The sequence below is a fragment of the Pogona vitticeps genome, chromosome 1 (assembly GCF_051106095.1).
Source record: "Pogona vitticeps strain Pit_001003342236 chromosome 1, PviZW2.1, whole genome shotgun sequence".
NCBI classification, from domain to species: Eukaryota; Metazoa; Chordata; class Lepidosauria; order Squamata; family Agamidae; genus Pogona; species Pogona vitticeps.
In genome coordinates this window covers 294,283,712-294,308,726 of record NC_135783.1, presented here as the reverse complement: position 1 = coordinate 294,308,726, position 25,015 = coordinate 294,283,712, and the positions used below count along the sequence as shown (strand labels likewise).

The window sequence follows — 25,015 nt, the reverse complement described above, 5'->3', positions numbered from 1 at the left end:
GTATCATCAGTGGCAGTTAAGAATGGGCATAATCCGGTTCTGTGTAGTAATTCTAGTAATCTAGTAACTGACAGACCTGTTTCTTTCTGTATTGCACCACAACTAGTGGCTAGTGTCAGTAATGAACTGGATAAGGGTGAATAAACTGAAACTTAATCCAGATAAGACAGAAATGTTCCTGTCAGCTGAAAGGCAGATCAAGAAATAAGGATGTAGCCTGTGCTGGATGGGGCTATGCTTCCGCTGAAAACTGAGGTGGCAGCCCTAGGTACTCCTGGACTCCCCTCTGAGTCTGGTTGCCTAGGTTTTGTCTATGACTATGAGTGTGTTAGGAGTTAAAACTAATGAGCAGGATGTGCCCATTCCTGGAGAGGTCTGATTTCGCCACAGTGACATATACCATAGTTGTATCCTAACTGGATTATTGTAACACACTCTATTTGGGGCTACCTATGGAAAGTGTTTGGAAACTTCAGCAGGTCCAAAACACTGAAGCCAGGTTGCTAACTTGAGCTGGACACGAAGATCACACAACCCCGTTATAGCAGCGCTACTAGCTGCCGATCCATTTCAGGCAGAATTCAAAGTGATGGTTCTAATTTTAAAAGCCCTAAACGGCTTGAACCCAGGCTATCTCAAGGACCACATTTCCCATTATGACTTTCTATTTGACCCATCTTTGCTATCCTTCTGTTATTCTTTCTCTTCAGGCGAGTTTTCCCTGAGTGAATGGCTGCTGAGTGAGGTTTGTTTGTTTGTTTGTTTATTTAACTTATATGCCGCCTCACTCTACCCAAAGGTCTCTGGGTGGCTTACAACAATTAAAATTAAATTAAAATACAATAAAAGATAAAATGATAACAATACAATTAAAATTGCCATCAGGACCCACAGTTGATGTTATTTCAATTAAAAGCCTTCTGGAACAGGAAGGTTTTGACCTGGTGCCAAAATGTCATCAACATCGGTGCCAGACGATTTTCAGTTGGGAAGGCATTCCATAGTCTGGAGGCAGCTGCCAAAAAGGCCCTTTGTCTACAAGCCATCCCTCTTACCTCCTTGAGGGATGGCTCTTTCAAAAGGGCCCCCTGACTAGATCTTAACTGCCGGGTAGGGTCATATGGAGGGAGGTGGTCCTTCAGGTATCCAGGGGCCAAGCTGTTTAGGGCTTTATATGTCAAAACAAGCACTTTGAATTGGGCCCGGGCAGCAACTGGTAGCCAAAGTAATTTAAACAGAATCGGCTTGATGTGTTCTCTAGCGGCCCCACCACTCACCAGCCGCGCAGCTCGATTCTGGACCACTTGCAGTCGCCGGACCATCTTCAAAAGCAGCCCCACATAGAGCGCATTGCAATAATCTATACAAGATGTTACCAGTGCGTGTGTAACTGTCATGACACTCCGCTCGTCTAGGTAGGGCCATAGCTGGTACAATTTCCACAGCTGAAGGAAGGTGCCCCTGGCCACTGAATCCACATGGGCTTCCAGAGTTAGACTGGGGTCCAGGAGCACCCCCAGGCTGTGGACCCTGTCCCTTAGGGGGAATGTAACCCCATTCAGGGCAGGGAAATTACCTGTCCGGCGAAGCACCCACTAACAGCACTTCCGTCTTGTCTGGATTGAGTTTCAATTTATTATTCCTCATCAAGTCCATTATCAGGTCCAGACACAAGTTCAGCACAGAAACTGCCTCACCTGGATTGGTGGAAAATGAGTGGTAGAGCTGAGTCTCGTCAGCATATTGCTGACTCCTCAGCCCAAACCTCCTGATGACCTCTCCCAGCGGTTTCATGTAGATGTTAAACAGCAAGGAGGACAGTATTGAGCCCTGAGGAACCCCATGACATGAATGCCATGAGGCAGAGCAACTGTCCCCCAGCACCACCCTCTGGACACGGTCAGCCAGGAAGGAGCGGAATCACCGTAAAGCAGTGCCCCCAACTCCCAACCCAGCCAGCCTATCCAGAAGGACACTATGGTCAATGGTGTCAAAAGCCACTGAGAGGTCCAGGAGTATCAACAGGGTCACACTCTCCCTACCTCTCTCCCAGCAAAGGTCATCGTACAGGCAGTCTCCGTACCAAAACCCGGCCTGAAACCCAATTTAAATGGATCCAGAAAACCCGTTTCATCCAGCAGCGCCTGGAGTTGCCCGGCCACAACCTGCTCCAACACTTTGCCCAAATAAGGGAGGTTCGCCACTGGTCGGTAGTTAACTACCAGCCTTGGGTCCAGGTTAGGCTTTTAAAGGAGTGGTGGAATTACCACCTCTTTCAAGGCAGTAGGGACCACTCCTTCTCTCAAAGAGGCGTTCACGGCCACCTGGACCCAAGTGCGAACCCCCCTGGCAGATCTTCCAATTAGCCAAGATAGGCAAGGATCGAGCAGATTGTTGTACCATACTGCATTGAATGTGTTTTGGTGTTTATGAGTTTTGGTATTGCGTTCGTGGATCCTTTTAGTATTTTATACTCATTGTTACTAACTTAAATACTGTATTTTAATTGTTGTAAGCTGACCTGGGTCCTTTTTAAAGAAAAGGTGGGTGTAGCGTTCCCTATTTATTTGGTCTATGGTTCATGTTATATTATGTAATGGTTTATGTTTGTTATGTAATAATGGTTCATGCATATTAATATTGCTGAGAGGCGGAGCTGAAAGAAATACTATAAGAGGTGGAGTCAGAGAGTCAAGGGGTAGATTGAGTCAGTAGAGAAATGTAGGTGGTGGGCAGTAGAGAGTAAGCGTCAGAGAGTGTAATAGAGTGTGTAGTATGGGAAATTCTGAGGTATGATTAGCTACTGAAGATATTTATGAATCAATCTATGTAATCAATAAACCAAAGTTTTATTTAAAAGAACTTGAAGTGTGGACCTGGACCTTTCTGAAGTAATGGTGATTTAGAGATCGCCTGGTGGCAGCAGTGTTAAAGAAGAGAGTGTTTGCCTTCGTGTGCTGTGAGGCTTGAAGGTCAAGCAAAAGGGGCACAAGGGTGGACGCCACAGTGGGTTAAAATATATTAATTAAATAAAAAGAAATAAATGGCATTTTGGTTCTACCCTCTTTATTTCTCTATATGCAGATCAGGGAATAGGGATTCAGCCTGTACTGGCTGGGGATCCTCTCCCCCTGAAAAGGCTGTCACATGCCAAAGGCCATGGCGTCTAACAATGCTCCCACAATTTTTTAAGTGTGTTTTGACAGAAAAACTCAGAACTACTGTAATGTAGTGCCCCCTCCCAATACCCAACCTAGTTAGGTAGTCCAATAGGACACCAAGATCAATGGCATGGAATGCTTCCAAAAGGTCCAGGAGTACTAATACTTTTTTCTCCCTTTTTCCAGCCCCTACTGAAGGTCATCTACCAATGTGATCAAAGCAGTGTCAGCTCTACATCCTAGCTACAATGCCATCTGAAATGGATCCAAATAAATTCATTAGTATTTGGAGTTACTGAGTTGTCACCTTCTCACCACCTTAACCAGAAATGATGATTTGAGACTAGCCTGTAATTAGTGATAGATTTCTTTTTAAAGGGGTTTTATTACAGCCTGGGAGCAGCCACTGAAAAGGTCTTGTTCTCAAGTCCTCACTACATATATTTGTGAAGAGTGGTGAGCCCAAGAGAAGCTTCACAGTCAAGATATTAAAACCTGGGGAAGTTCATATTAGCATAGAGCCCCAGCTTCCTGTAAGTATAAAATCTTCTTCCATTGTATGATTCTACTGCTAACTGTTTGAACTCAACGATCTCCAACTCCAAAACAAAGTTGTTGTAAATAAAAATAATTCCAAGTTTTATATTAGGAAAATAAATTTTTAGCTCAATTCAAGATCACAAAATACTGTGCAAGCTTTCAAGCTCTCTGGAATTTTTTAATTTGGTAAAATACTTGGTTGATCATATCATCTCATAAAATGTTCTGGAGAACACAGAAGGCTCACAGACTATTTTGTGATCCCAATAAAAGAAATGAATGATTATGGATTTTGCAATGTCATATTAACCATGTAAAAGCATTTATTGCATTGTAAATACACACAGAATCTTGAATAGAGGTTTCTCTCTACTTGTGGACTATGACCAAAAATGCGTCTCACTTCAATTTTTGCATACCTTATGAGTGTCAGTTCCTGTTTATCTGTTCTGTAATCATGCTATAATATACACTTGCCTTTTTGTCTTGGGACTGCCCTGGCCAAATCTGTGCTGGCACAGTTGTTATAAATGTGGGCTGAGAGCAGTTTGGATGTGCTTTAACGTAGTTCCTCTTTTTTTTTTTTTTTTTGGCTCTTCTGCTGTCTGATTTCAATTGTACTGGCAGAGCCATCTGCACCAACAGATCTAAGATCAGCCAACACAAGGGGGCTGTGACTGCACAAGGGCAGGTATGCCAATGTAAAATACTTCTACCCATTCCAAACCTATAAAGGTGGCATATCTTTGTGTTTGTACTGCCTCTCTCCATCAGATAATGCTTACTCTGTATCCCTCTAATAGGAAAACACCTTTTTACTAACTAGATCTAGTTCCTGAGCTATCCATAAAGAAGGTAGGCATCAAATATATATATCATCTTGAACCAGGAGGAATGATGACAAAGCAGTCAAAATCTTCTTATGCAACTTTAGGCTATGCAAGCTAGATGATGCCATCGTCCTTTCTGCTCCCATCACTACCTTCATGTTCCAAGGCTCTTTAGGGCTCTGGGGAAAGCTTGGGAGCCTCAGGATTGGGGGGCACCTTTAATACAAAAAATCAGTACTGGATTACCCACTGCTAGGATCAGAACCACCACCACCAATCTAGTGATGATTTTTGGCTATTAAGGCCTCCTTACTGAGGCTCCTAAAAGCTTCCTAGGACATGAAATCTGAAAGGACGGGAGGAGTTTTCAATTAATTTAAATTAAATATTACTATTGACTGATGATGATGTCATCCAGCTTGTCTCTGTATATTAATGCAGAGGACTTGGCACAGACATGTTGGATGGTTAATAACAAAAGCTGGTGGATAACAAAGATTAAAATAGCTAGTAAATAGAAAGACAGTGAATATCCACAGGTGAAGGGCTGGTTTAAAAGATCCTGGAATATTTTGCATATGGTTAAGCTTATGTATTTAATAAGAAGTTAAGAGATGATAAAAAGATCTTATAAGATTTTATAAAATAAGAATATGTTACAAAAATTAGAAGAATTTGGTATTCTGCTGTAACAAATATTACACCAAAATAAGTATTTTATACAAATGAAAAATAAATGAAATTATTAGTCTATTCCAAAATGTGTTAGCAGTTGGAAAGGAAAATGCACAGCCAATTACATGCTTACAAGTCTATTGTCTCAGTGGGGTATTTGGGCAGAATAATCAGGCAGTGAGCAAGGCAGCAAAAGTAATATATTACCACCTGGTGTGGTGGTACCCCAGTTGGATGGGATACAAAGACATGGAACATTGTTTAGGAAACAAAGCAGAAATACAAAACAGTATGATATGTTTTTCCTGTACTTAACTGTCCTGATGTGTAACTTGCATTGTGGACAAGAACCTCACATTAGGACAGAATATGGAGACAGAATGGTTTCCTATAGACAAAGGTATCAGACATGGGTGCATTTCATCCCCTTATCTCTTCAACCTCTACACAGAATGTACCACACGGAAAGCCAGACTAGATTCAGATGAAGGAGGAGTGAAAATTGGTGGAAGAAATTTCAACATTTTAAGATATGCAAACGACACCATTGTACTTGCAGAAAGCACCAATGACTTGAAACAACTGTTAGAAAAATGAAATAAGAAAATGCCAAAGCAGGACTGCAGCTGAATGTTAAGAAGGCAAAATCATGACTACAGAAGAACTACACAACTTTAATTTTAACAATGAAGAAACTGAAGTAGTTTGGAGACTAGAATCAAGAAATCAGAAGAATACTGAGACTAGGAAGGGCAGCAATGAAGAAATTAGAAAAGATCCTCAAGTGTAAGGATGTGTCATTGAAGACCAAGACCAAGATCATCCACACTTTTGTATTTCCAGTCACCATGCACTGATGTGAAAGCTGGACAGTTAAGAAAGCTGACGGGGGGAATGGTTCGTTTGAAAAGTAGTGCTTGACCTGGAGTGTCAGAAAAGTGAACAAGTGTCCTCTGTCAAATCAAGCCTGACCTATCTCTGGCGGCTAAAACATTGAAACTGTCCTACTTCATGAGCAGGCAGGATTCTCTGTTAAAGACAATAATGCTGGAAAGCAGGAGGAAAAGAGGAAGACCAAATACGAGATGGACCGACTCCCTATTATGGCTTGAGTTTACAAGAGCTGAGCAGGGCAGCTGAGGACAGGGCTTTTTGGAAATCACCCATTCTTAGGTTCACCATAAGTCAGAAGCAACTTAACAGAACATAACAATGTATGTTTTTTCGGGCTGTTTGGCTGTGTTTTGGAGGTTTTCCTTCCTAACGTTTCGCCAGTCTCTGTGGCCAGCATCTTCAGAGGACAGGAGTTAGAACTCTTCGAGAATACAATAACAACAACAACTTTATTATCTGTTTTTCTTAAAATGGGTCCAGAGACCAATTTGTATATAACAGGGATAATTCATTTAGGGTGGTAGGACACTAGGGTGGAAGGAAAAAGACTAAGTCCAGGTACCACTGAATCACAGTGGTTCTGTGATATTCTAAAACACATTTGCCACAACTCTCAATTTATCCTAATCTCGAGAGAAAAGATAGCCTGGAGGTTTAAGTTCATTTACAAACAGGCAGGCGACAACTGCCACACAACTGCCAGAGAATACTGAGAGAATTCAACAGATACCTCCCCCTCCCCAAACTCTTTGTCCAAACTAAACAATCAAACCAATTGGTTCTGAATTATGAACTTTTATTGAGATCAAGAACAGAGATAGAAAGGATGTATTAAACATGTAGGTAACAGAAATAAATAATTTTCTCACAGCCAGATTTGACAAAACAAATCACTAACAGGCAGAACTACTTTTCAGTAATTGTACACTATTGGTTGTTCTGGATTTTTCGGGCTCTTTGGCCGTTTTCTGAAGGTTGCTCTTCCTAACGTTTCGCCAGTCTCTGTGGCCGGCATCTTCAGAGGACAGCACTCTGTGCTCTGGAGTAGTTGGTTTGAGAGTGCAGTATTTATGGCTGTGAGATAGGCTTTTGTCTTTTTCTGTAGATAGGTGACTAGTGTTTCCTCTGAAGATGCCGGCCACAGAGACTGGCGAAACGTTAGGAAGAACAACCTTCAGAACACGGCCAAAGAGCTCAAATAGCCCAGAACAACCATTAGATCCCGGCCGTGAAAGGCTTCATGAATAAATTGTACACTATGTTGCACAGCACTTACAGAACACTGGTTGTTCTGCAGCTTATCTAAAATACCATAGACCAGTGGTCCCCAAACATTTCCCAACTGCAGACTGGTGGGGGGGCATCATATACTTGCAGGGGGGCGTGGTGTGCTCACAGGGGGTGGAGCACACTTGTGTGCATGTCGCAGTGTGCTCACAGGAGGTGGAGCACACTCATGAGCTTGCGCGAAGGCACGCAACACGCTCATGGGGGGCAGGAGATCTGTGTTGGTGGCCCAGTCCTGCCAAGGCCATGGACCACTGCTGAGTCGCGGATTGGGAGTTGGGGACCCCTGCTCTAGACAATCCAATCTGGACAAACTTAAGGAGGAAATTCAGACTTAATTGTGAGAAACAAGAATCACCTGAGAAGTTCAGCTTACAACAGAATGTTTACATGGAATCTCAGTTTTTCACTGCCCTAAATTGTACTGTGATGGCTTTTAGCTAATACAATAAACTTGAATCGGAACTTGTACTGCACTGTCGATCCATACTTGCATAGTTAAAATCCACAGTGGCAATCTAATGCTAATTAATAAGGTACCATTTGCATTGCTGGGTGCATGCCCAACTGCATGACTGTGTGAGCAGACAGGAAACTAACAAGCACCTTGCTAATGAGCTGCAATTTGCTATCAAGAGATAGACAAATTGCCTTATTTAAGTGTAAACTGGCCATTTTTTAAAAAAACCAGGAAGGAAATTCCTGAGGGAGGTGTCTCCTCCAGCTATGAATGGTCATATCATCATGGATAAATCTGTAGGGGAAATGGTTTGAACTGTTATTGGTACCGCCTTTAGACAAATGTGCAAAAACAGACAATCAGAGGTATTAGTGCAAGTCTGTGTGGCTCTAGGTTAGAACACTAAACCATTCTTCACACTTTAGGTAGAGTAAAACAACAACCAATCCAATGTAGAGTAAACATTATCCCATTGTTGATTATTCAGTATTGATTGAAAAAATAATTTCTCATGTAATTATCATCACAGTGACATCTTCTTTGTACAGCTGAGGACACAAAGGGAAGAAGTTAGTCCAATAGTGACACCAAGTTAGCAGCTACAGACTCTCACAGGACAGGGTGTCCCAGAAATATTACAGAGAATGAAAGGAGGTCAAAATATTCTTCCAAGATAAGTTGTGCCATACTGGACATTTTATATTGATCTGTTGTCATCAAGACAGAGGAGTACTCCTGAAAAGTCTCTAGTACTACTTAATAACTTTCCAGTTTGGATTAATGGCCTAAATCACTGGTTCTTAACCTTGGGTTACTCAGGAGTTTTGGACTGCAACTCCCAGAAGCCTTCACCACCAACTGTGCTGGCTGGGGTTTCTGGGAGTTGCAGTTCAAAAACATCCAAGTAACAAAGGTTAAGAACCACTGGCCTAAATGATCAGTGGACATGGACCATTTTGCTCTCTTACCATTGTAAATCTCATAGGCAAAACAATTTCCAGTCATTTCCAAACCAATTTTCAATAGATGGAGACTTATAATGAACATTTAAAAAAAAATTCTAGTCCATTTGCGAGAATCTAAACCCTTTACTACTTATAAGTCATAGTATTGCATAACAGTGTAAGTGCAGATAAGGTACTTTTACATTGTATGTCAAATGAAGCCTGTTTCAACTACAAAAACAGCTACACAAGAATCATTATAATTGTCCTAAGGAATATAGCAATTAAAAAGTTCCTGAGCAAAACAGCCTAGAGGGAAGAGATCTGAATACTGTTTCTACTTTATATGCACTATACGAATGTTGCATCTGTTCCGAAACATAATGAAATGGACTCCAAAACTAGAAGTATTCATAATAGAGTGAATATGGAGCAACACAGTTAATAATAAATAAAATTATATTAAAAGCACTGACATAAGTACAGTATGTTACACTTTAGAGTTCAAAGACATTCTTCAACATCTTCCTAGACTTATATTTTCTTGATGCTGTCTTTGTATAAAATACCCAAGACTAAATAATAAATGCTTGTTAGATGTTTTGGAGAGGCAGAATAGAAATGTAATATATATATATTCATTTCACAGCAACTGTCAGCAATGAGAAAGACCTAAGAAGCAATATTTTACTTAGGTTTACTCAGGAAACATGGCTGGCCATGACCTTTTCCATCCAAATACAATGTTCCAATTAAATGGTTTTCAATAATATTTCAAGTAATCCTCACATTCTTCTAGTGGTGTACAAAGCAATCTAGTCTGGTCTGTACCTCTTATTTAAGTATTCAGGCATAAGACTATTCTGTCTGATTGTGCACCATTCTGTGCATGCTGATTTCTAGAGATTGGATATTTGTATTCATCCCCCAAGGGAAATGAATACGAATATCACCATCACAGATGGTCAGGTTGACTGGATCCTCCCCTCCAGAACCAGGCTGTCCACTTCCCATTTGCAGTGCAACGTGCCAATTATGACAGTAGCCCAGCTGGGACTTCCACGCCTTCCTGAGCTGCTGAGCACAGCAGCTGAGCGAGGAGACTCATCATAGAGTGGCCCTGAGTTGGCTAGATAGGCGGGATATAAATAAAATAAATGAATAAAATAAATAAATAAATTCCACCTCCTTGATGGATTGGTCAACAGCGCAGGGAGGCAGGGAAGCCCCAGATGGGCTACCTCTGCAGTTCACATAGCGTAAACAATGGCAGCCATGTGTGCTGCACTGCAAGCAGTAAGTGGACAGCCCAGTTCTGGGGGGAGGGTCCAATCGGCCCAGCCACCAGTGGTGATAATATTCATATTTGTTTGCCCGGAAGATGAATACGAATATCCCATCTATATTAATTCCATATACATAGCATATGAATTCTGAACACTTTTCCTAGTAAACATATTTTATGCATTGTTCAGTGAAATATACAGTACATTTTATATCCATATCTGAGCTGTGAACTGCAGTGCAAAACTAAGAAAAATGCAGAATCAAAACAAGTGGTGCCTCGCTAAACAGTTACCCCGCATGACAGTTTTTTCGTGTAGACATTGACTTTTTGCGATCGCTATAGCGATTCACAAAACAGTGATTCCTATGGGGGAATTTCGCTAGACAATGTTTGGTCCCTGCTTCACAAACCGATTCTCACTAGACGACGATTTTGACAGCTTCCTCCCCGCTCGCAAAACAGGTTTTTTCGGGACCTAAGCTTCGCAAGACAGTGATTTAAACAGCTGATCGGCGGTTCGCAAAGCGGCTTTCCTATGGCCAATCTTCAGTAGACAACGACGATTCTTCCCCATTGGAATGCATTAAACAGGTTTCAATGCATTCCAGTGGGGAAATGATTTTTGCTAGACAATGATTTCGCTAAACAGCTATTTCAGTGGAACGGATTATCATCGTCTAGCGATGCACCACTGTATGTTCTAGCGTATGCATTACACAGAAAAGGCAAATCAAACAAAAACAGATTAGAATCACAGTAACCCCCTCCAAAGGCCTGGGCATAGTCTTTATTAAATAACTATGCTGCACAAAACAATTTTTCAAAAAACCCCACTATTTATAGCTGTTCTATAGCATATACATCAGGATTTCTTAGCAGATAAGTTATTGTGGAGTTTCTTTGAATACAGATAGTATCAAAATCACCACTCTAGGTAATGTATGATACAGACACACCAAAGCCACATCAGGTGTTTCAATGTACTCCAAGACTTGCATGCCATTACCTCTCTCCTTGAGTTCTGCATAAAACAACTGGCAACCCATTGAAAAGAACACTAGCAAATGGCCAAACAAAACATTTGTCTATTTAAAAATGTTTATCCTGCCTTTGTGCCCCATCAATGGGACATCTCCAAGACAGCTATGATATCTGTGTTTTAGTTAATATGGTTAGACACACATACATAATAATCTATTATGATCTCTACTTCTGTAAGTACTCTCTTAAAAATGAAACAGATTTGCCACAAGGCGGACATGAGAAAAATATCTGCACTTTACCCATTTACAGAAATCCACTCTGCTAAGCCAGGTCTCTTGTGGCTTGAATCCAGTGAGTATACTTTAAATACAAGAGAATGAGGGTGTCCACCTTGCCAATCTAGTGCTACAAAAAAGTAATCAGCTGTTTTTGACAAATAAATTTTGAGTGCTTAGTATGTGCCACTCTAATAACTTTAAGGCATATTCCGGTGTACACAAACACTGGTTCCTTGCTGCAATTTCTAGCATACATAAAGAAGAAATCCTTCAGAAGAAACTAAGCTAGTTTTCTGCCTTTCTCTTTACTTAAACTCTGTGCTACTTCTATTAATTGGCTACTTACTGATGGAACCAAGAAGAAATGTAGAAGAGGAGGGGAATACCAAGTAGTATACAACAGTGGTTCTTAACGTGGGCGATAATGCCCCCCAGGGGGCGATTTCATTTTTCAGGGGGGCGGTAGAATGAAAAGGGGCAGTGTGGGGGTGCTGGAGCAGAAGGGGGGCGGTAGGGGGCGCTGGAGCAAGCCAAACCTGTGAAGATGGCTGCAGCCTTTTTACAGTGTGCATGAATATATATTTTCCTCCAATCTTAATTTAGTATCAGAGTTTTCAGGGGTCATTGGATTTAAGTGTCTTTAAATAAATAAATAAATAAATAAATAAATAAATAAATAAATAAATAAATAAATAAATAAATAAATAAATAAATAAATAAATAAGATATCACCGCGGGGAGGGGGGCGATGATAACTTCCTCAATGGCTCAAGGGGGCGTTGCTTTCAAAAAGGTTAAGAACCACTGGTATACAACAATTAAGTATCAAAAACACCAGGGAAATACCATTTAGAATATTTTTGGTTAATTTTAAAATATTATAGACTATTCATTAACTAAGGAGGCTTATTTTAGAATGGATTAACCTCCCAAGCTAATTGACCAGGGCCTCAATTATTGCCTTTCCCAAATCAAGAGAACATTGATTATGTTTAATAGTTGTTTATTTATTATTGCTATTTGTTTACTAATCATCATAAATTATTTTTCATCAGTCAAGAACTACTATATCAGAAGCAAGGGAAAGGGGCAACTGATAACTGCAGGAATAGGTTGGCAACTCTAACTGTTCTATCTAAAAAAACCACAACCTACAAACAGTATTCAAGCTCACCACAAAAATACAACAAATGTTACGGTCAGCAAAGGACAGAAGGAACCCCACCACCACCACTGAGGAGTATACCGGATACCTTGCAGTTGTGGCCAGGTATATATTGGAACCACAAAATGAAGCATCCACACCAGAATCAAAGAACATGAGAGACACTGAAAGCTAAATCAACCAGAAAAATCGGCAGTAGCTAAACATGCCCTAAAACAAGCTGGACATGAAATTCTATTTCAAAATACTGAAATACTGGACAACACCAGCAATCATTACGTTAGACTGCTGCACAGGGAAGCCACTGAAATCCACAAACATCAGCAGAACTTCAACAAAAAAGAAGAAAGTTTGAAACTCAACAAAACGTGGCTCTCAGCACTGAAAATACAGCATGCAGAAGGTCAACAAACTCTACGCAGCCACAAGGACCAGTGATCACTATACACAAAAGACACCCATCAATCACAGTGACAGATAATCTATCCTCCTTATCATAACAATATACCCACAACAAAAACACACTAATCACCATAATCACCCATCTCCTGAAAAGGACAAAAGCTGATCTCACAGTCATAAATACTCAATTCCCAAACAAACTGTACCAGAGCACAGAGTGCTATCCTCTGAAGATGCCGGCCAGAGACTGGCGAAACGTTAGGAAGAACAACCTTCAGAACACAGCCAAAGAGTCCGAAAAACCCGAAACAATCATTAGAAAGCCTTCACGAATACAACTCTAACTATTGTTTGTTGCGGCAAAGGCGCACACTGTGAGGCTGATCTGTGTTGCCCACTATCACAAAATCACTCTTGCTCCAGAGTCATGCAAGAACAACAGTCTAACAACTAATAAAGTACGTAATGAATGCTTTTTTTTAAAGGTCAAGATAAGAAATGGACTAATAAATTCCAGAATCATTTTTTCTCTATCTCTTCTATGGAGTTTCTCTATAAAAATTCCTGAAAATTCTCTCTGAGCTTTCTCACTGTGTTTTTAAGCAGGGAGGAGAGATTATTCCTTTACAGAAAGTTTATTCTTGAATGCCAAAACTAATACATAATGCTGTCAGCTTTAATATAAAATATCAGCATAACAGAAAAACATGTTATTGGATTTAGAATGAGAAGACTAAAACCTCTGGTGAGATGGCTTTTTCTATGGCTTCTCCAAGACTATGAAACGCAATCCCTCAGAGGCGAGGCTGGCCCTTTCCCTCCTTTCCTTTTGCCAGCAACTAAAAACCTACCTCTTTTGGGAAGCCAATGGGCAACTGAGATGGGGAGGTCTTTTAAAATCTGATTTATAAGTTTTAAATAATGTTTTTAAATATTTGTATATTATAATTTGAAATTTGAATTGGTATGTTATTTGTGGATAGTTGTTGAGTGGTCAGCTGTGTGGGGAGGCAGCGAAGAGCTGGCCAGGCTACTTTCACAACTGGCACGACAACAAAGCCAGCCCCAAGTGCCACATGGCAATCAGGAATTCGACCTGCCAGTTCAGAAGGCGGAGCCTGGACTTCCCAGGCATTTGTGGTATTGATAGTCGTATTTGTATCCCCAGGGATACGAATACCAATATTCCATGTCTAATCAGAGTGTATGTGGTATCAGAGGATCTAGAATTCCAAGTAACTGAACCCTGGTATTTAAATCCTTCAAAATTATATTGCTACAAGCTTGGCATAAAGTATTATCTGTGGTCCTGAAGCTTGCTCACCAGTGGAAGAAATTTCCTCACTCTCCTTCTGGCTGAGAGGAAAAATAGGAAAGCACGTGAGATTTCAGCAACCTCACAAGAAAACACTGTTTCTCTTTTTCTGCCAAGTTGTTCAAGCTTAATCACTGTCAAAACTGACACAGATGGTGTGCTAAGTCATATCAATGCCAAAAGCAACTATTTTTCTTACTTAGTACTCAAAATGCACCTCAGGCTAGGCCACAATTCTTCCTCCACGTTTCTCTTTGTTCTCTTCCACTTGTCCTCTCACAAAGATGTCTACACACATGCACTAGTTTTCTGCAGGTGCATCTTTGAGATGGTGGGGGCTTCTGGATTTTTTAGCTTTTGAAAATTTAAATAAATGTTGCCTTATTTCAAGGAAAGTCCAAATATACACCAACATATGCTTTTTTTGCAGGCAGGAGCTACCTGAGTTCAGCACCAGAGGGAATTACCAGTCAAGCATCACAACACCACTTCCAAGTCTCACTGATAAAAAAGAACATCAGTCTACTAACACAGCAACTCATGAAGTTTACTGAGAACTTATTATCTAAATATCTCTGCCCTAGGCACTGATTATTTCTTCCACTTCTCAAGGAATTATTCAATTACTGTACCTGGAAAACCAACAGATGTTTTTCTTTGAGGAGGAAGGTCATAGTCACAGCCAGTCTCAGAGTCATTTATTTATTTTATTTATTTATTTTATTTATATCCCACCTATCTAGCCAACTCAGGACCACTCTAGGCCACTGAGTCAAACTCCCTGATCAATGTAGGAATTGAAATCAAAGCGTATCTGACAGATGGTTGTCCAGTTTTCTCTTGAATCCCTCCAGTGTTGGAATACTCACTGTCTTCTGCGGTAACTGCTTCCACTGTCATACTGCTCTAATAATTAAGACCCTTTTTCTGATATTTATCCCAAATCTGGCTTCCTGTATCTTAAGCCTATTATTATGTGCCCTACACTCTGGGATGATGGAGAACAAGTCCTACCCCTCCTCTGTGTTACAACCTTTCAGGTATTTGAGGAGGTATATTGTATCTCCCCTTAGCCTTCTCTTCTAAAGGTTAAACACACCCAGTTATTTATGTCTCTCCTTATAAGGCTTGGTTTCAAGTCCCTTGATCGTCCTTGTTGTCCTACTCTGAACTTGTTCCAGTTTACTGGCATCCTTCTTAAGATGTGATGTCCAGAACTGGGCATAGTGCTCAAGATGTGGCATGTTCAGTGCCAAATAGAGGTGAACAAGTACTTCATACAATTTGGATATTACACTTCTATTAATGGAGCCTAAAACAGCATTTGCCTTTTTTTGCAATCACACTGCACTGTTCACTCATATCGAGCTTGTGATCTACAACACATCTGTGACGGCTGTGATGATGTCACCTGCCTGTCACTGCTATGGCTGGAGTTTATCTACCTATGGCAGGACAGGAGGTGGGACTTCAGTGGGTGGAGTTAATGTATATAAGGGGGGAGTGAATGTGGTGAGGGGAGAATTGAGAGAATCGGGAGATAGGAAGATTGGGATGAGACAGGGTTCGGTTAAGAACTTGGTTAGGGTGTTAGGGCCTGTTTATTCATGTTATGAGGTACTGTGCTAGTGTAGGTCTGAATGAGAGAGTGATTGAGGGGGATACTTTATCACATTGATTGCCTTATTTAGTTTCCACAATGATTTACTATTATTTATGTTTTCTCAATAAACAATCCTTTTTATTTTGAAATCCATACCATTGTCTGATGAGTCAGATCAATAAGTGTGGTTGGTAGCAGTATGTAAAGTGTGAATGAGAGTGACGTGACCATTGTGACGTGAAAGGAGGATGTCACAATAAAACTGGTGTCCAGCGGTTGGGATGCGAGTGTCCAGTAAAGCCTTGGCCAAAGTGACCAGAGCAAGAGGATTTCAGTTAGGGTCACCTGAAGTGTAAAGCGTGGGTAACTCTCTAGAATTTGACTCAAGGGGAGCAAATTTAGTGGAGAGGCGCTTAAGCTTCAGAGTGGAAGAACTGATATATGAGCTCTGTGGTGTCCATTTTGTGAGGGAGAGTGGCCCAAAAGCGAAAGCTGTGGTGACTTGGTCAGAGTGTCCTGAGTTAGGTGAACTCTGAGGGGACAGACCAAGAGCAGCAAAGCTGAGGGATCTCCATGGTAAACAGCACCTGAGAGAGGGTAGAGCTGTGGTGAAATTGGAGTCAGCCAAAGGCAGTAATATAAGATAAAGTATCCTTAGTGGGCAAGAGGCCCAGGGAAAAGGGTACAGTTACAGGCCTAGCCAGATCAGCTGGTGTACACTGCTAATAAATATCAGACCTGAGCACAGAAAAGAAAAATAGTATTTTTACACAGAGGCTTGAAAATAGTAAGGAGCCTTTTGTGAAAGTAACATGCCTTTAACGCGTAGCCAAATGGCTGAAAGTGAGCCAAAATCTCCAGGGATGTCTGATAGGTCTGGGGATGAGTTTAATGGCGAGGGAAGGTTTGCCTCAGTGCAGGAGGAAGAATTTACTAGGGAACATTTATCAGAACTGAGGAAAATTCAGTTAGCCCAGGCACATGAATTTCAAATGAAACAGCTAGAAAAAGAGGAAAGAATAGAAAGGGAAAGGATTGCCCTAGAGAAGGAGGAAAGAGAGAGACAATTTGAACTGGAGAAACAGCATATGGCCTTTGAGATTAAAAAGCTGGAATTGATGAACCAGAATAATAACAACAACCGTAATTCTAGTCTGGAAGAGGACCAATTATCAAAAGCAGATTTAAAGAAATTCCCTTCTTATAAACAGGGGGACTGTCCAGAATCATTCCTGACACTTTTTGAAAGAACATGTGCAGATTTTTCTGTCAGAGAGTCAGAGAAGATGATAATTTTAAGGTCTCTAATCAGTGGAAAAATGGCTGAAGTTTACGCTGATATGCCAATTGAAATAAGTAAAGATTATTCAGAGTATAAAAAGATGTTTTTTACTAGATTTGGCATTAATGCAGAACACCTAAGACAGAAATTCAGAAAACTTACAAAGAGATCAGATGAATCTTACACCCAACTTGCTTTTAATTTAGAAAAATGTTTGGACAGGTGGTTATCGCAAGAAAATGTACAGACATTTCAACAATTAAAAAATGTTATAGGATTGGAGCATTTCTATTCCTTACTCCATGGTGAACTTAAATACTTGGTACAAGAAAAGAAACCTTCAGATGTTAGACAGACAGCTCAGATTGCTGATTTTGTTTCTCAAATAAGGGGGCCTGTAAATTCTGAGGGGAAATACATGAGAAAAACATGGGACCCTAAGTACTCCAAAGGGTTAGTTCAGAGCCTGCCAAAAATGGGCGGCCATTTTGTTGAAAAACCTTCAGAACAGGGCCAACCCAAGAAACAGTTTTTGGAGGGAAAGGAAAAATTAGAGAGATTTGCCGGAAAAAGCTCGTGGGGGGAGAAAATTTGCTTTGCCTGTCAGGGAAGGGGACACATTGCTTCCCAGTGTTTTAATACAAAACAAAATAAAGAAAATTCTCCTCAGAAAGTGAATGTAAAAGAGACAAAGGCTGTATATTGCATACAGAACAGCCAAATGACTCCCTCCAGAGATAGCCCTGTTACCATGGAAACGAAAGCAGAGGCAGCTAAGAGCTCTGAAATTGATACATTGAGAGAACAGATTTCCAGTGATGATGAGAGTCTGCCTATAGCTGAGATTAGACATTGCTTATATATTAAGGCTGATTCTTCGTTATTTGAATCAGCGGGAGAAAATATAAAGATCTTTGAAAACAACTATTTAGCCTTAAGAGACACTTGCTCCCAAGTTACTATCTGTCATTCGGATATTGTCCCTCAGAATTGTTTAGTCCCTAATCAGCAACTGACTCTGAAAGGGATTGGGAAAGAGGTTGTGATTTTACCTGTGGCTAAAGTTTTAGTTGATTATCAGGGATGGCGAGGTAATTGGCGAGTGGGGGTTTCATCTCAAATTCCTACACCAGTCCTTATTGGTACTGATTTATCAAAACACGTCAAAAGTGCCTTGGTGATTACACGATCAAAAACAGAACAAATTAAGGTGGCAGGAAATGGTACTGAATGTCAAGAGAAAGAAGAAATTATTCCCCAAGCTGAGGCGTTTTCTTTAGAAATACCTCAGAAAAACATATTTGTCAGAGAACAGACATTAGACCCCACCTTAAAAACTTGTTTTGACAAAGTGGAGGACAAAGAATTATCCCCTGAGTGCCCTGAACGTTTCATTATTAAACGTGGGTTGCTTTATAAAGAAAAACTGATCAATATTACAAAAGGGGGACCTGAGGTTAAAAGTCTGTTGGTTGTACCAGATAAATACCGCCCCATGATTCTGGAAAAGGGACATGCAGACATATTTGCAGCACATTTGGATATTAATAAGACCAAACAGAGAATTTCCCAAAACTTTTATTGGCCTGAAATAGAAAAACAGGTTAGAAATTTCTGTCAGAAAGTTGATTTGTGCCAGAAACAGAGTTATAACAGTGACTAGACTGAGGTTAAGATGTGCCCTTTACCAGTAATTTCAACACCTTTTAAACGTTTAGAAGCAGACATTATAGAACCATCTTTTACATCCAGGCTTATAACTAGAATGTGGCAGATTTGTGGAGTGAAACACTTAGAGAGTTATCCCTATCATCTGGAAAGTGATGGGTTGGCAGAGAGATTCAATGGAATCCTCATGAGGATGATTAAAGCCTATTTAGCTGAGAACCATAATAACTGGGACCAAAACTCACAGTTACTTTTATATGCCTACAGATCAGTCCCACAAGAGAGTACTTGTTTCAGCCCTTTTAAGCTATTTGAGAGACATGTGAGGGGTCCGCTTGATCTAATTAAGCAAAATTGGGATCAGATTGTTAAAGAAGGCCCCCAAAATGTGATCACATGTGTAAACTCTGTGGTAAACAGCCTCGAAAGAAATCTAGATTTGGCTGTTGAGAATCTAAAACCACAAAAAGTCAAACAAAAACTGTGGTATGACAAAAAGGCTAGGGAACTTCAGTTTATTCCTGGAAATGAGGTCTTTCTAGTGACGCCCATCAAGGGGAACAATCTACAACTGAGATGGTACGGTCCATATAGAGTTATTCATGAAATGAGTAACCTCAATGACATTCTTGATGAACACCTAAACAAAAGGGTTGTTCATGTAAATGCCCTTAAGCCTTCTTATAGTGAAGAAAAAAATGTGATGTTTGAAATGAAAGCAGCTGATAAAAGAGAACATGAGTTACCTTTCTGGAAAGGGAGGGGTCAGCAAAAGTTCATCTCAGAGGAGGTGCAGATCAGCCCTGCTCTATTCATAGAACAGCAGAGTGATCTAACATTGGTTAATAAGTATCAGCCGGTTTTCTCCAGAAAACCTGATGTAGCCAAAGGAGTGTTACAACGTAATGATCCAGAGCTGATGGAAAAAAGGACCAGTGACCGTGTTCCATGGTCCTATGACTGCAAGGTGGCTTTTGGAAAGCTAAAAGAAGCATCAACCAACCGCCCTGTGTTGCATGCTCCAGACTTAAATAAAGAATTCATCGTCCACATCGATACTTCGAAGGCCGGGGTAGGAGCCGTGCTGTACCAATGTGATGACTACGGAGACCAGCACCCTGTGTCCTACCTGATCCAGAAACTTCGAAAGGAAGAAAAGCACGTGTCGACCATCGGAAAAGAGTTTTGGGCCATCGTTTACGCGATCCAGAAAGTGAAGGCCTACGTCTGGAAGAGACATTTCATTTGGTGCATGGACTACTCACCTTTTATATGGCTAAAGACTATGAAAGCCCAGAACTGTGAACTAATGAGGTGGGCTCGCATTTTGCAGGACTATGACTTAGAGGGTAAGGTTGTCAAATGGACAATGAACTGTGTTACTGACGCCTTATCCCAAAGACCTGAAGACGACGGATGAGTAAACATGGACTCTTAAAAAAAATTTTTTTAACTAAGTGTAAAAAGTTGCAAATTGATACTGTGACTGTATTATTATCTATGTGTATATTTTTACAGATGGGTATTTGGAAAATAAGTATATTTAAGAAGATATGTTCATGCTTAAAATTGTTATGTGGTTGTATTATGGTTATATGGGGGTATGTAGTCGTATATTTCATGTGCAGTTGTTTTGGAATGAAAAGCACTTTAGCTTTTCATCGCAAAACAACTTTATAAGGGGGGAGGTATGTGACGGCTGTGATGATGTCACCTGCCTGTCACTGCTATGGCTGGAGTTTATCTACCTATGGCAGGACAGGAGGTGGGACTTCAGTGGGTGGAGTTAATGTATATAAGGGGGGAGTGAATGTGGTGAGGGGAGAATTGAGAGAATCGGGAGATGGGAAGATTGGGATGAGATAGGGTTCGGTTAGGAACTTGGTTAGGGTGTTAGGGCCTGTTTATTCATGTTATGAGGTACTGTGCTAGTGTAGGTCTGAATGAGAGAGTGATTGAGGGGGATACTTTATCATATCGATTGCCTTATTTAGTTTCCACAGTGATTTACTATTATTTATGTTTTCGCAATAAACAATCCTTTTTATTTTGAAATCCATACCATTGTCTGATGAGTCAGATCAATAAGTGTGGTTGGTGGCAGCGTGTAAAGTGTGAATGAGAGTGACGTGACCATTGTGACGTGAAAGGAGGACGTCACAACATCCAAGATCCTTCTTGCGGACAGTATTACTGAACCAAGTATCTCCCATCTTGCAACTGTGTAGTTTGTTTGTTTGTTTGTTTTTTGTTTGTTTGTTTTGTTGCTAGGTGTAGAATTTTGCACTTATCCCTGTTACATTTTTACATACTTAATTCCGTTGTTTCATTCTGTTGTTTTCAGCCTAATGCTTGAGCCTATCAAGAGCTTTTTGAATTCTGTTTCTGTCTTCCAGGGTTATACAGTAGCTATTCCAACCAATTGTGTGTCATCTGGAAATTTGATAAGCATTTCCTGCCACACTCTCATCCAAGTTATTAATAAAAATGTTGAAGCGCTTTAGGCCCGGGATTGAGTCTTGTTCTACCCCATTTGTTGCATCCTCCCAGTTTGAGAAGGAGGCTTTGATAAGCCTCTCTGAGTACGATTCTGTAATCATCTGTGTTTCCACCTGCCCCTCACAGACTACAGCAATCCCACTGTCTACTAGGGAGGTTACCTGATTAAAAAATTAGATAAGATTAGTCTGGCAAGATTTGCTCTTGACAAATTCATTTTATCAGATGAAGGACTGTCCTTTACAAAAGGCAACAGAAAGATGGGACTTATTCTACAAGTGGACTGAATCAACAGGCAGCACATGAATAGCATATATTGAAACGAGAACTTAAACCTGGAAGGCAGAAAAGAGTAAATAGAGGAACTTGGAATCTTGATATGGCAATAGGTATAGAATGGATGTTAGTATGTTATTGTTTCTCCTCTTCCCCATTAACCTCAATTCCCCTTTTCCTTTTTGTCACCCCCTTGTTAAAATTAAAAATTAAAAAAAAGACAAATTCACACTGGCTTCTAGTTATTACTGCATTGTTTTCAAGGCGCTTGCAGAAAGATTGCTTTATAATCTGCTCTAGAATTTTCCCTGGGATTTATGTCAGAATAGCTAGTCTTTCACTGCTAGTTTTTTCCTTCTTGACCTTTTCAAAGATAAGCACAGTGTTAGGCCTTATTTAATCACAGAATCATAGAATCATAAAGTTAGAAGGGGCCTATAAGGCCACTGAGTCCAACCCCCTGCTCAATGCAGAAATCTAAATCAAAGCAGATCTGTCAGGTGTTGTCTAAATTTTTCTTGAATGCCTCCAGTGTTGGAGCACTCACCACCTCTCCAGGTAGTTGGTTCCACTGCTGCACTGGTCTAACAGTTAGGAGGTTTTTCCTGATATTCAACCAAAATCTGGCTTCCTTTAACTTGAGCCCAATTGTTGTGTATCCTGCATCAAGGGACGATTGTGAACAGATCCTGCCCCTTCTCTGTATTACTGTATAGCCTTTCAAATATTTAAAAAGTGCTATCATATTAAGAAAGACTAAACATGCTTCAATCTTCTTTTCTCAAGACTAAACATGCCCAATTCTTTCAGTTTTTCACTTAACTCTTCACCCATCCTAGGAAATAATAGACAGTGGTTCTGAGAGTTCTTCAGCCAGTTCTTTCAAAGCTCTTGAAGGACATCCAAGAGTCCTCAAACTCCTTTATAAACAGTAAATTTAAAGACTGATAAAATACGACAAATACAAATATACCACAAGTAAATCTTCATGAATGTACTGAAACAGTAACAGGAAAATATATTATAATCCAGATAAATCTTTGTTGTTATCGCACTCCTAACACATAATATGCAAGATGAAAATTCATGTTATTTAGCCCTAAATATTATGCACTGTTTCTGACAGCTGTTAAGCATTTGAAAGAAAAATTAAAGTTTAAATATCTTTATGGAAGTATCATGTGTAGACAGAACACATTGTCCAAGAGTTCTATTCACATGCACAGACAGTAATACAGGACATATTAGTACATTAGTATATTAGTTCTATATGGTGCAATCCATATAGTGCCCGTTGTTCCTTTCATCTACTTCACATCCTCCATCTCAGCAGAATGCCAATAGTCTGGGGAAGAGTTTTGGGATTGGCCTAGCACATAAATCTTCTGATTCAGCCAAATTGCTCCAGAGTGTGGAGTTACATCTCACAGAAATATTGCCATATTACTGGATGTATGTGCAATGATTATGCAATTTTACACCAGAGAGGTAATAAAACTTGTATGAGCATCCCTGTCTATAATATACAGATAAATATGCACACAGAAATACATGTTTTTGGACTTTGCTTCTTGGTGTCCAACTATATTAAAGAGTAAGACTAGAAGCAAGATCTCCATGGACCCATACTCTAAGGCAGGGGTGTCCAACCTTTCACCTTCCCTGGGCCACATTAGAAGATGAAAATTTGGTTTGGGCTGCACATACATTTGGTTTGGGCCGCATGGGGGGGAGCAGCCCTAGCTGTCGTCCACAGCCCCACTCCAAGCATGCTTACTGGCAGCTGTGATCTCAGACAGCAGAAGCTGCCAGCTTCGACTCCGGTGGCTTTATGGGGCCGGGAGGGGGTCCACCTATTGACAGGGACGGCGCAATGCAGTCACGCAGCCCCCTTGTCCCCTCCCCTCCAACTCCTTCCTTCCTTCCCTCTCTCCCCCTCTACTGTTGTGACATGCCCCAGCCACATTCTGGCCACAAGCACCAGCAGTGTAACTTGAAACTTTGGAATTTCTTTTAAAATAAAAAATTGCACTGGGCCGCATTACGAGCTGACCTGGGCCGCATGCGGCCCTCAGGCCGCAGGTTGGACAAGCCTGCTCTAAGGTTTCCTGTAGCACAAATCTCAGGAAGGAACAAAGGTTACAAAACAAATAGAGTGGACTGATACTCTTCCCTCAGGCCAAATCAAGGCATGAAGCGGGTGCATCTGAGAAGGTGCTTATACACTGTTTGGTAATGATCTAGCCCTCTCTATGGAACCCCACCTTACACTCTGACATCCATCATCAAATAAAAAACTGTAAATCCCAGTCAGAAATATGTCAAGCATTAAGGCACATGAGATAAGCAGGAACATTAAATGGTAGCCAATACACAAAACACAACCCTCTGATGACAGTAAAGTGAAAACAATTGCTTACTTTTAAGATGTCTAATACAAGTGGGGTTTTTTTAAAAAAATGTAAAATATTTTATATTTTAGTATTACCCAGATATTTTCTGAATGACTATGTAAAGAAGAGCATTATTGGTGTCTTAAAGTTCAGATGGCTTCAAAGGCAAAGATATCTCACCTCTGGTGTGACATCCCTTGGTGCAAATCCAGTTCCCCCAGTTGTTAAAATCAAGTTAAGTTCCTTTTCATCACACCAGTCGATAAGTGTTTCCTGGAGAAAAAAAGAACAAATTATTGAGCTTTTCTTCACTAATAGTATCCTGAAAAATAAGTCTGTTAGCTCTTATAACATGAATTAGTTTAAGAAAGTTTGTTTTAAAAGAAATAATTAATTTAGTAAATAATTATTTTTTTATAGAACATACAATTCCACAGGACCACCATCTCGCTCCCCGCATACAGCCATCTAAGTAAGTTCTTATAGATTGGTGATTAAACTTTACAAATGTTGTGTCAACACTTCAATATACCAGGTTCATTCACTCTACATGTACCCAGTGGAAGAATATCTGCAAAGCTTAGTGCTACGCTTTGCCGATATCATTTAAACGGTCCTTCAACAATCGTCTTCATGTTATTTTTGGATAAATAGTAAATTACACAGGAAATCTTAAACTGTCACATTATTTTATGAACAATAATCATATTATATTTATAATTAGTCCTAAAAATAGATAAAACTCCTTTAAATTAATGACATTAATGGATGTGAGGGGAAATAATATTACCAATTCCTTCAATCCCTTCAAATTCTCAAAATATCCCAAGTGTAGGTTGTAAAATATTAGAAAAGAATTGTGCATCCTCTATTATCAATGTACTTTTCACTGAGAAACTGCCTGGACTACTGGTTTACAAAGTCTAAAGTGCTCAACAATAAACCAAATAAACAAAAAATTTTAGTATTGTAAACCAAATGATCTTGAAATGGTAGTTCAAAATTCTGGCTCTATGAGCAGAAGCAACAAAGCGGGACAATTACATGGGATATAGAAGAAGGCTGACTGCT

The 25,015-nt window shown here is 40.2% G+C and overlaps 1 protein-coding gene across 48 annotated transcripts in view; it reads right to left on the bottom strand.

The window, feature by feature from the left end:
- GPHN (gephyrin) overlaps positions 1-25,015 on the bottom strand; it is a 454,199-nt gene that overhangs the window by 274,108 nt on the left and 155,076 nt on the right. For all 48 annotated transcript variants that reach the window (XM_072986103.2, XM_078390238.1, XM_078390313.1 and 45 more), the window contains one exon: positions 24,125-24,217. In XM_072986103.2, the coding sequence (XP_072842204.2) occupies positions 24,125-24,217 (93 nt within the window). The remainder of the gene's footprint in view (positions 1-24,124; positions 24,218-25,015) is intronic.